This window comes from Trichomycterus rosablanca, chromosome 17 (genome assembly GCF_030014385.1).
Source record: "Trichomycterus rosablanca isolate fTriRos1 chromosome 17, fTriRos1.hap1, whole genome shotgun sequence".
NCBI lineage: Eukaryota > Metazoa > Chordata > Actinopteri > Siluriformes > Trichomycteridae > Trichomycterus > Trichomycterus rosablanca.
The window spans coordinates 5,831,860-5,844,922 of record NC_086004.1 but is presented as its reverse complement, the minus strand read 5'-3'; the positions used below and the strand labels follow the sequence as shown (position 1 = coordinate 5,844,922).

Sequence of the window (13,063 nt, the reverse complement as noted above, 5' to 3'; positions counted from 1 at the left end):
GCTGCCTCCTTGATCAGACAGTAGGGGTCTGTCTAAAAAGAAAAAAAAAAAACTAGTGAGCTGTCTTGCTGCCTACTGCATATAGGCAACTCGTAATTCAGTCACATTATCGCTTAGAATTAAGGCACCTTAGTAGGCAGCATTTTAAGGTATATAAGAATTCGGACAGCCTTCTTCTCTGTAGCGAGTGTAGAATGACGTAAATTTACATGACATACATCTAATACTTATTATAATTATAAGTCAATTAGCTCTTTTCCTCTCGGTTAGTTACTTGGATAGATCTTTTAGAGGTATCCCATTATATGTCATATATAAATATACACGTGTTCAGTACAATGAAGTTCTGTTTCCGCATATCCCAGCTTGTTTGGAAGCTGGGGTCAGAGCACAGGGTCAGCCATTGTACTGCACCCCTGGGACAGACAGGGTTAAGGGCCTTGCTCCAGGGTCCAACAGTGGCTGCATAGCAAAGCCTGGATTTAAACCAACAATCTTCCGATTGATAGCACAAAGCTCTAGCCACTAGTCTACTACTGTCTATTACTTACTTGGCTAAATTTGTCAATTCTCTTGCACAGATTTGATTAATAACTACAGTCCACATCCAATTTATGTGTTTCAGTCACAACAGTTGCTAACAGGTGTAATAAATCTGTTATATTAAGGACAGTTTTTCCAACTGTTCAGCCAAAGTCTAGGGAAGGCCCTTTCCTGTTTAAATACCATTTGTTTTTGAAATGGGTTGTCCAACAAGCTTATGGTCAGGTGTCCAAATACTTGGTTATATAGAGTATAAGCTTATTTTTGTAAAGATTTTAATACGTAGGGTTCAAAACCTGTTTATAGGTGTTTGTTGGGTTTCCTGTTCTGCTGGAACACCCAGTTGTGTTTAAGATCCAGTGGTCAAGGTAGTCTTCCCTTTCTAGTCTTCCATCTTATTTATGTAATGCATCAGTTCCAATAGCAGCAAAACCGTGGCGCATAATAACATCACCACTGTTGAGAGTAGGTACAGTATTGTATACATGGAGCTTTCTTATGGGAATTGTGACCAAATAACTTTTTTTATTCTTTAAATAGTTCAGTTTGGCCGCTCAGGTGGCACAGCGGTAAAACACGCTAGCACACCAGAGCTGACATTTCGAACTCATCGGTTGGAAATTCGGCTCTGCCATCTGCCTGGGCTGGACACCTACATAAACAACGATCGGCCTGTTGTTCATACAGGGTGGGAGCGGGATAGGGACCTTATAACTGATGCAATTACGACTTCTGCTGGCTGATTGATGGCACTTGTCGAGGGATTATGTGGACCGGGTGTGGCTCTCTGTACACAAAAGCTGATCCGCATATGAACTCGCCTCGTGTAAGTAAAAAGATGCAGTCAGCTACTGCACACGTGTCGGAGGGGGCGTGTGTCAGTCTCACTCTCCTCAATTAGCAATTGTGATCAGCATTAGTAGAGAGGAAGTGTAATGCAATTGGGTAATTGGATACGACTAATTTGGGAGGAAAATTGGGAAAATTGCAACAACAACAAAATAAATAAATTTAAAAAAATAGTTACATTTGGACTAATGTGAGAGTTCGAACCCTGACAAAGAAAACACTGTTCCATGTACTTGGCACTTAAAGACAATCGTTTGTACAGATGATCTTGGGATCTTACATTTCTGCCTGTAATCATTCAGTCCCAGCAAAATAAAAGAATCACAATATAAAACAAATATAAAATATATAGAAGAAAACAGGTGGCATTTTTTTTTCACCCAGGCAAAATTGCAATCGATTCAAATGAAGCTACAGTAAAGACTCGGGGGATTTGAATCGTTCCAGCAAGTTCAAACAACAGCTTGGCGAACACGGGGGCGTCGGTGCTTTTGCTGTGGGAGGCGCTCTGTGAGGGGTGCGAGCGTGTGTTTGTGCCAGCATATGGACGGGTGCGTAGGGGTGGAGTCGAGTCTGACGAAATGCCACTCAACTCTGAAGCAATCTTATCTGGCATTTGCAGGCATCTCTCTCAGTACACGTGTGCCCTCCTCGCCGTCTCTACCCCCCCCCCCCCCCCCCCCCCCCTATACTCCCCATTACCCCCCGTTCCCTGTTTTCATCCGGCGTGCGTTTGCTGCTCTGAGTGCGTCCTGTTCGAATCTATCACAATTAGAACACATGTTGTTATTGGAGGAGAAAGGGAGCAGAAGGCGATCCCCTCAGTGTCTGCGCCTGATCAAATGAGTAAAGAAAGCTCAGTTTATGAACAGCCAGATCTCTCAGGACCGCCGCTAAACTGTTTCCTTGACAACAGCACCAGTTCATCAAATGTTTGCCTTTGTTTTGTGAGTGTGTGTGTGTGTGTGTGTGTGTGGAAATAGCCATTTCATCATTTTGTAGATGGATATTTAAACATAAATAATAATAATATCTAAATATATCATTGCTTGATATTTAATTTGAAATACACTGTAAAGGGACAGGGCAGCACGGTGGCTCGGTGGGTAGCACTGTCGCCTCACAGCAAGAAGGTCCTGGTTTCGATCCATAGGCGGGGCGGCCCGGGTCCTTTCTGTGCAGAGTTTGCATGTTCTCCCTGTGTCTGAGTGGGTTTCCTCCGGGAGCTCCGGTTTCCTCCCACAGTCAGGTTAATTGGAGACACTGAATTGCCCTATAGGTGAATGGGTGTGCGTATGTGTGTCTACCCTGCGATGGACTGGCGTCCTGTCCAGGGTGTTACTGTGTGCCTTGCACCCATTGAAAAGTTGGGATAGGCTTCAGCACCCCCTGTGACCCTAATTGGATAAGCGGTTAAGAAAGTGAGTGAGGGAGTGAGAGTGTTGCATCCAGAGTAAAATTTGCAACAACATGATTATTATAAAGCTGGCATGATGGCACTGTTGCCTCACAGCAAGAAGGCCCTGGGTTCGATTCCCAGGTGGAGTGGTCCGGGTCCTTTCTGTGTGGAGTTTGCATGTTCTCCTCGTGTCCACGTGGGTTTCCCGGGAGCTCAGTCAGGTTAACTGGAGATGCTAAAATTGCCCTTAGATGTGTGTGTGTGTGTTAAAGTGTGAATGTGTTTGTGTGTGTTTGACCTGCGATGGACTGGCGCCCTGTCCAGGTTGTTTCTGTGTGCCTTGTGCCCATTGAGAGCTTGGATAGGCTCCAGCACCCAGTGGCTGCATGGCAAAGCCGGGGATTCGAATCCACAATCTTATTGACAGACCAAAATTTAAGCCACTAGGCTACCACTGTCCCGTCCAAAGGCTTGGCTGTTTCAGCCACCCACTTGGACATTAGCCAGTTCTGTCAATAGCACTGATGTGTAACCCTGGATCTCAGTGGTAGTGGGCTGGCATACTTTACCACCAAGCACCAACCCCTTTCCTTCAATTCCTAGGTTGTATTTTGTTTAAAATGTAAAATGTGTATAGTAAAATACATACGCCTAGGTGGCACAGCGGGATATTCCACTAGCACACCAGCGCAGAGATCCTGAACTCCTCGGTCGGCTGGGTGCCATCTCGCGGGCATAACTGGCAGTGTCTGCAACAGACACGGTTGTGCTAGGGCGAGATGACCGGACTATGTGGGTGGGGTCTTCAAACGCTGTGTAAGGACCCTGATTGACAGATAGAGAGGCTCCTGTGCAGAATGCATAGGTGAAAAAGGGTCCCGCAAAGGGCTGCACGCGGGTCAGAGGAGGCGTGAACAGCAATATACCCATCTTGACTGCAATCAGGGATCCCCCAGCAGTGGAAGACAAATTGACTATGCTAAATTGGGGAGAAAATGGGAGAAAATGCAGAAATAAAATAGAAAAATAAGTATAAATGTGTTAAAATTTTCCTAAATGTACCTGCTTATGCTCAGATGTAGCTAAATGATGCACATTTGTTTTTTAACCTTGGTGAAACAAATATCGTCTAATTTCCAGCTAATATTTTACTAATCAATTAGTTGTATTAAAATATTTAATACTCACGCCTATTATTGCGTAATTCCAAATGACTAACATTAAAGCTCATGTTCACTAGATCTGTATCCACATCATCAGAGGTGAGAATGAACCAAACGTAATCAGTTCTGTACATACGCAGAACAGGAAGACACCGATTGCTCCCATTGCGAGCAAACAGCCCATTACAGAAGCATTTTATGACTCGGACAATCACTGGTTTGCAGCGTGCGTCCATAAACCGAAGAGCGATGTGTGTGAGATTCATGTGCAAATGCAGTCGTCGAGCACAAACAGGCGTAGCGACTATTACAGCATATGGTGTTTGCACTACTGCATACATATTGCTGTGCATTTAGAAGTGCAGCTATTTTTTAGATGAGAAGCACTTTACCAACACCAACTGTTTGTGTCTGATGTGGAGCGATTTGTGTCAGATGGGAACGATTTCTGAAATTGTTGATTTTTTTTTCAGCAGCATCTCAGAGCTGTGTGCAGATGTGAAGAAAATCAGAGAAAAAAACTGTGGTGTATGAAGTACAGTACAGTACCTCCAAATGTAGTTTATTAATAATATGATATTATTATTATTAATTCATTTATTCCTTGTCTGTTTTACCATCGCTTCATCCTGGTCAGTATCGTGTTGGGTCTGATTGACTGGACGACATGCAGGAAACACCTCAGACGAGTTGCCAGTTCAACACACACACACATTCACACACTTTTACATACACTAATACTTGGGGGGTATTTCCACATAACCTGACTGCATGTCTTTGGACTGTGGGAGGAAACCGGTGCACCCGGAGGAAACCTATGCAGACACCAGGGAGGACTCGGACTGCTTCACCTGGAATTGAACCCAGGACCTATTATTATTAATATTATTACTACTACTACTACTATTATTATTATTATTCATATTATTATTACTACTACTACTATTATTATTATTATTCATATTATTATTACTACTACTACTATTATTATTAATATTATTATTACTGTTATTATTATTATTAATTTTATTAATATTACTACTACAACTATTATTATTATTAATATTATTATTACTGTTGTTATTATTATTACTACAACTATTATTATTATTATTATTATTATTACTGTTGTTATTATTATTAATATTATTATTACTACTATTATTATTATTATTATTACTACAACTTTTATTATTATTATTATTACTATTACTACTACTACTATTATTATTATTAATGATAATAATAATATTAATATTGTTTTTATTGAATTTCAGAGTATGAATATACATTTTGATTAAAAATACCACAACTGTTTATATTCTTAAATATTTATGCATTTAATTGTTCTGCAAAAGCTATTATCCTGCAATGAAAATATTTATACTTTTATATACATGAGCATTGATTTAGAAATGAGCAGTAGAGCCCAACCAATCCAAATATAGCAATAAAGATGTCAAAGGAATGTTTCCAACACCTTGTGGAGTTCATACCACATGTCTGTTATCTGAGTTAGACTAGAATAAAATGGCTTTATTTGTTATATATATACATCTACACATGTACTGTACAATGAAATGTTTTTCCACATGTGGAAAGATGCCAGAAACCATCTCCATACAATCTCCCTACTTCCCGGTGTGGACTTAGACCCAGCCAGTTATTATTTACGATAGATAAATTTATGGAATGAATCCTGCGAGGGAGGTTATTCAAGTCCTCAAGGTGAAAATGGATATGTTTAGCACTTAATGAATCCGGCCTGGCTCTTTCCCCCCATATATCAGCATGTTATTAAGCTGTTTTAAAATCCCATTATGGTGTTTCTCCTTGAACAAGTCATGCTTTTATAGCGGCGGCCTGTCTTTAAAACTGACCTTTTTAGCTCGCCTCCAGAGTTGAACAGTAAAAGAAAATCTGTCGGAGAAAGAAGGAAAGAAATGTTGATTCGGAGCTCTATGAAACATTTTTGCAGGGGCATTTAGGGGCATTTTTCTAAGTCTGAATGTGAGTGGGAGCGATGCTGCCGCAGTAATAAAAAAAGGTTTCAGATGGCTGAGGAGGCTGTTAGGAACAAGTCTACAAATCTTGGTTCTTCATCAGGATTCAGACTGTTGCAGACTGAATTGTGTTGCAATTTGTTACGGATCGATTAAGAGCTCCTGAATCAATGTGGGATTACTGTAAACGCTGCACGGCTGCTTCTTTCTTTTTATGTTAATGTTTCAAATCTATAAACATTGAGTTCTGTGAATTATTTTAAATGACTGTTTATAGTTGCCTAGAGTTCTTCCAATCATAAAAAATATGGGGTAGAAAATATTAGCAGCGGTGTGTATTGGTTTGACCTGTGAATACACCTTAGTGACACAAGCACAACTGCTCTGTTAAACTTCAACCTGCTTCACATTGGCACAGTTTATTACTGAAGCAGTGCAGCGACTTTGATTTAATGCAGTATCACTTAACCTTCTTCAAATGATTGTATTAAAATATCACAACAGAAACTCGGTGTTGCCACCAGTCGGCTGGACACCATCTGGCCAGCATAATTGGCAGTGCCTGCAGAAGATACTAATTGGCCACCGTATCTGCAGGGTGGGATCCGGACTATGTGTGGGTGGGTCTTCATACGCTGTGTAAGGACCCTGATTGCGGGAAGAGACGCCTGTGCAGAATGCAGGGGCGAGAAGAGGAGGGCTGTGCACGTGTTGGAAGAGGCGTTTACAGCGACGTGCTCTCCTCGAATGCAATCGGGTATCCCTCAGCAGCGGAACACATATTGAGTGTGCTAAATCGGGAGGAAAATGGGGAGAAAATGCATATAAATAAATGAAAGTAAATAAATAACTTCTTGTTGAATTCTATGTTACATATTGTAGCTTTTTTTATTATTATTATTTCTATTACTTATTAATCTGAACGGATTCAGATTAGAATTAAAATCAGCCCCAAATTTTGCTGGGTTCAAATAGATCCCAGGTTTATAATGTAAACTTTTGTAAATGATACTTAATTTTTTTTTATGAATTGCTGAAAAGTTCATTTTGATCATCCATAAACACAGTGTATTGCTTTCAATTTCTCTGAATTATTTCTTCTACTTTTTTTGAGGGTTTTTTTTTGTACAACGCTCCTTTCCTGCTTTAGAAGAACAAAAGCACAAATATTTGTCATTGATTGTAATTATATGATTAATTTAATAATTTCAGAAGGAAAATGTCAGAACCGTGCGAGGAGTGTATGTAATCATGTATAGGAGATTATATAAAGACTAGAAAGATTAGAAAGGCTTCTTACTTAGTTTTCTCAGAATAAGAAACTAGTATTGAAAACTAGTCGAGCTTAACGAGAATAATGAAAACAGAGCTCAGGCTATAGAAATTCTAGAAGGAGGGATACAGGACACAAAGACTGTAGGGACCAGAGGTACCTAATCCAACAAATGCCATTCTTATCAGGTTCTAGTGGATTACTGTGAGCCTCCTAACCACAGATTTTTCTGCTGCCAGACACTCTGCGCAGCCTAAGGGCCGCCGATCGATGGGGTCGCATCGATTTCCCTCTGTCCTGAGACAGCCTCCACTTTTATTGTTGTTGCATTTCACTTGAGCCTCACTATTAATGCTACATCGCTACACCTGAGCACACAGAGCTGTAGAAACAGAGAAAACTTTGCAATTTGGAGAGTGGACCAATGTTTCCTCAGTTCTCTGAAGTATAACCAAGATAGCACACCAATAACCACTGACTTTTCACTACAAGTACTGTGATGGCCCTTTTAAATTATTAAATTCATGTGTTTCAGCCACAACAGGAATATCCAGATCCACAGATAATAAGGGCCGTCCATATACTTTTGTCCATGTTCTCCTCGATTGTTAAACCGAACACATACACTGATGTTCGGTGTGTGGCAGGTTTGATCAGTTCTTGGTATTTGTTCGTGTATCACGTCAGTAGTGCGTGAACTAAATCTAGTTTTGTTTTCTGTTCACAGATGACTCGTCCCATCCAGGTGAAGCCGGCCGACAGCGAGAGCCGCGGAGGTGCGTGTCTTCTTACCACTTATTACCCCCCGCTTGGCTTTATAGTACTCTCCCTGAATTGTTTTTTATCTCTTATGGATCCTTTTCATTCACTCACTGACTTTAACTCACTCACTCACTCACTTACTAAATGACTTTTACTAACTCATTCACTTACTTTAACTCACTCACTCACTTTTACTAACTCACTCACTCCCTCACTCACTTTAACTCACTCAATGACTCACTCACTTTAACTCAGTGACTCACTCACTCACCCACTTTAACTCACTCACTGACTTTAACTCACTTATTCACTCACTCACTTACTCACTCACTCACTCACTCGGTTATACTCACTCACTCACTCAGTTTTAGTCACTAACTCACTCACTCACTTAGTTTTAGTCACTAACTCACTCGCTCAGTTTAACCCACTCACTTAATTTAACTCACTCACTCACTTTACCTTACTTTAACTCACTCACTTATTCACTGACTCACGCACTAACTCATTCACTCACTCACTGTAACAGTGACTCACTCACTTTAACTCAGTGACTCATTCACTTACCCACTTTAACTCACTCACTCACTTTTACTCCCTCACTCACTTTAACTTACTGACTCACTCACTTACTTTAACTCACTAAGTTTTACTCACTCAGTTTTACTCTTTCACTTAGTTTTAGTCACTCACTTTAACTCAGTTACTTTTACTCACTCACTCACTTCAACTCACTTACTTTTACTCACTCACTCACTCACTCACTTACTTACTTTACCTCACTCCCTCACCCACTGTGCCGGTCTGACGGATGCCCAGAGTATTCATTTTAATTAAAGAGGCAGCGGTAGCACCGAAAGCAAAGGAAGGGGCTTCTGCTCCCTGTCTAACCTTCCTCCCCCTGCCAAGCCTATTAGCAGCACACTGTAAATTAAAAAGTAATTAGCTGGGATATTGGGACGGAAGCCCTGGGCCTCAAGCTCCCAACTAGATGTCTGGTCAAGCGAAGGGGTATATTGTAAACAAGAGGTGTAAATGCTACTGGGAAGTGGGAGTCGAGTGGAGGAGGATGCTCAGCTTGCCAAACAATCAATTATATAGTGAAGTGTGTGCCAAGGCCCTTAATTTACTCATGCATTTACTCACTCTGCTTTAAACTCATTTGGGTTTTTATTGTGAAGATTTATTGATGATGTCTGGGTGTCATGCAGTGGTGGATTTATTAAGTGGGTGTGATTTGACGGAGAATATCGAGGCTAGAAATGTGTCTGCTGGTACTGATATGGTTCTGTTATAGTAGCGACTGTACATATGCTGCCATGTCACTCCCTGAACAACTGAACTGAACTAAACAGACACTTTACTTCAGGAGGCAGAGTGAATTCATACGTACAGCAGTCGTTCCTACCAACTTTCTTATTTACCTGTGACTTTATTTATCTGGGAATTTAGCACAAGTAACATGTTTTACCACCAATGGAAAACCCAAATAAAAAAAGAATAAACTCAAGTTTCGGTGTATATTTTTATTATTTAAAAAAATATATTGCAATACAAAATTATTATTATTATTATTATCATTAATAATAATAATAATAATAATAAAAACTTCAACAATACTATTAATTATTAAAATAATAATAATAATAATAATAATAAAAACATCAACAATAATATTAATAATTAAAATAATAATTAAAATAATAATAATAATAATAACAATACTAATGCTTTTAATACTTTTTAAATCGTTTTTGCTGTAATATTATTATTATTCACAATAAATAATAATAATTAAAATAATAAAAATATTAATAATATGTACATACTGTATAATAGTGTTTATACACCGATCAGCCATAACATTAAAACCACGTCTTGTTTCTACACTCACTGCCCATTTTATTAGCTCCACTTACCAGATAGAAGCTCTTTGTAGTTCTACAATTACAATTTCAATGGTTAGGACCCCCACAGGACCACCACAGAGCAGGTATTATTTAGGTGGTGGATCATTCTCAGCACTGCAGTGACACTGACATGGTGGTGGTGTGTTAGTGTGTGTTGTGCTGGTATGAGTGGATCAGACACAGCAGCGCTGATGGAGTTTTTAAACACCTCACTGTCACTGCTGGACTGAGAATAGTCCACCAACCAAAAATATCCAGCCAACAGCACCCCGTGGGCAGCGTCCTGTGACCACTGATGAAGATCTAGAAGATGATCAACTCAAACAGCAGCAACAGATGAACGATCGTCTCTGACTTTACATCTACAAGGTGAATCAACTAGGTAGGAGTGTGTAATAGAGTGGACAGTGAGTGGACACAGCATTTTAAAACTCCAGCAGTGCTGCTGTGTCTGATCCACTCATACCAGCACAACACACACTAACACAGCCAATTTTAAAAAGCATTCCATGATAAGATATTTTTAATAACACATTTTCCATGCCTAAATATCATGATTAAAATGTTAAATAAAAAAAATTTCCCTTTCACTTTATTACATATGATATGTTATATATGACCCATAAATTGTATAAATTCTTTTAGAATTAAATTTCTACCTAAAAATATTATAGAATGAAAGATTGAATTGATCACCTGGTGATTTGACAGTCTGGTTATTGTAAGATTGAGAAGCTGGAGCTCAGTGGTTAAGGTTGTGTAGTAATAATTAGAATTATTAGTTTAAGCCCCACCACTGGCACATTGTCACTGTTGGGCCCCTGAGCAGCTCTCTTAACTCTTAACTGAATTGCTCAGATTGTGTTTGGTCATGATCGTGAGTTACTTTGGATAAATGCTATAATTGTAATTTTGATAAAATGCACCTTTAACAAAATAATTTGAAGAACAAAGTCTATCCTACTGTGTTGTACCTTTCCACAACCTTCTAAAAAAACCTCCCAATTTGGTTTGCCTGACCCCCCCAAATGGTCCATCCCAGTAGAAGACAGGCAGGCCCTGCTGTGTAAAGATTGATGCCCCATAAAGCTTCATTGATTTTGCCATTGTGGAGGTGTGTGTTCGCATTAACCACAACGCTCAGCTGTCTTTGGACTTCCCAGTGAGCGGCTGGTTTTAGCACTCCCCAGGCTCCCGTTGGCCATCCTCAGGCTCCCTTATTACCTGACTCCTGGTGATTCTCCTCGAGATGGAGAGCATGCTTAGGCCAGACCCAATAGTTACACATCATCAAGAAACAGACCAGAGTAGAACCTCAGGAGCAATCCAACATCAAGCTGACTCTAATGGTTTGGTGGGATTTCTAACAATCCTCAGTCCTGGTCTGGAGATTCTTCTGCTGCTATTATGGGGTCGGTGGAAGTACAGGCTGGTTTAAAGTGCTAATAGGACGTTCTCACAGTACAAGACTTTTGTACTTAGAAACAGATAAAAATGGAACATTCTAGAAGAGGCAGGTCAAAAAGTAAAATACTCCAACATAAGTGAAGTATTTCTGTTCCAACTTACACTGAAATGTTAAACACTGTCACAAATCGTCCACCATAAAATCAGTGGATTCTAATAGAGTGAAAAATGTAACACAAAAATGGTCATCATTTACAAATAACATGTACATAGATAGTTAATTCTGTTAATCAGATAGATAGATATGTTAGCCAGATAGATAGTAATGTTAACCAGATAGTTAATTATGTTAGCCAGATCGTTAGTTATGTTAGCCAGGTAGTTAATTATGTTAGCCAGGTAGTTAGTTACGTTTGGCAGATAGTCAGTTATGTTAGCCAGATAGTTTGTTATGTTAGCCAGGTAGTTAGTTATGTTCAGCAGATAGTCAGTTTTGTTAGCCAGGTAGTTAGTTATGTTAGCCAGATAGTTAGTTATGTTAGCCAGGTAGTTAGTTATGTTCAGCAGATAGTCAGTTTTGTTAGCCAGATAGTTATGTTAGCCAGGTAGTTAGTTATGTTCGGCAGATAGTCAGTTTTGTTAGCCAGGTAGTCAGTTATGTTAGCCAGTGTCACAAAATCGGTGATGCTAAGCTAAAGAAGAAACTCAAGCAGGTAGTGGTGGGCAGTAGTAGCCAGGTAGTTAGTTATGTTAGCCAGGTAGTTAGTTATGTTAGCCAGGTAGTTAGTTATGTTAGCCAGATAGGCATGTCAGCCAGGTAGTTCGTTTTGTTAGCCAGATAGTTAGTTATTGTAGCCAAATAATTAGTTATGTTAGCTAGGTAGTCAGTTATGTTAGCCAAGTAGTTAGTTATGTTAGCCAGATTGATATTTTAGCTGGATAGTTAGTTATGTTAGCCAAATAGTTAGTTATGTTAGCCAGATAGTTAGTTATGTTAGGCAGATAGTCAGGTATGTTAGCCAGATTGTAAGTTATTTTAGCCGGATAGTTAGTTATGTTAGCCAAATAGTTAGTTATATTAGCCAGATAGTTACGTTAGCCAGGTGGTTAGTTATGTTAGCCAGGTTGTTAGTTATGTTAGCCAGATAGTTGTATTAGCCAGGTGATTAGTTATGTTTGCCAGATAGTTAGTTATGTTAGCCAGTGTCACAAAGTCGGTGATGCTAAGCTAAAGAAGAAACTTGAGCAGGTAGTGGTGGGCAGTAGTAGTGGGCAGTAGTGGTGGGCAAAGGTAGCTGGACCAGTGGTCAGATGCCCCTCCACCAGCAAGCTGCCACTGTTGGGCCCCTGAACAAGGCCCTTAATCCTCAATTGCTTGCATTGTATCTGTTCACAGTTGGATAACAGACTCCTGTAAATGCTGTAAATGTAAACATGCAGTTTTACAACTTTTCTATACAATATATGTGTTTTATATAAAATGTGGAATAGAAGCAAAACTTACAAGCTTTTAAAGCTTTTTGGCTTTGCAGAAACATTGAATGGTTTTGGTGTGAATTGATGTAAGGGGGTGAAAGGCTAAATAAAGCTGTCTGTAATTTAGTCTCTTTAACTCCACGGTCCTTTCATCATGTCCTATAGTGGTTCTGCTGTCCACTATACTTTTCTCAGGGACTTTGAGATACGTTCAGTCTATATTCTCATTCTATATGAAACCTGTTTCACTCCCCGGAGTGAGAATCCATGCTGAAGTG

At 39.6% G+C, this 13,063-nt stretch overlaps 1 protein-coding gene across 1 annotated transcript in view; it reads left to right on the top strand.

Annotated features, from left to right (window-relative positions):
• celf5a (cugbp, Elav-like family member 5a) overlaps window positions 1–13,063 on the top strand; it is a 283,398-nt gene that overhangs the window by 149,482 nt on the left and 120,853 nt on the right. The window contains exon 3 of the mRNA XM_063013153.1: window positions 7,958–8,006. Within this exon, the coding sequence (XP_062869223.1) occupies window positions 7,958–8,006 (49 nt within the window). The remainder of the gene's footprint in view (window positions 1–7,957; window positions 8,007–13,063) is intronic.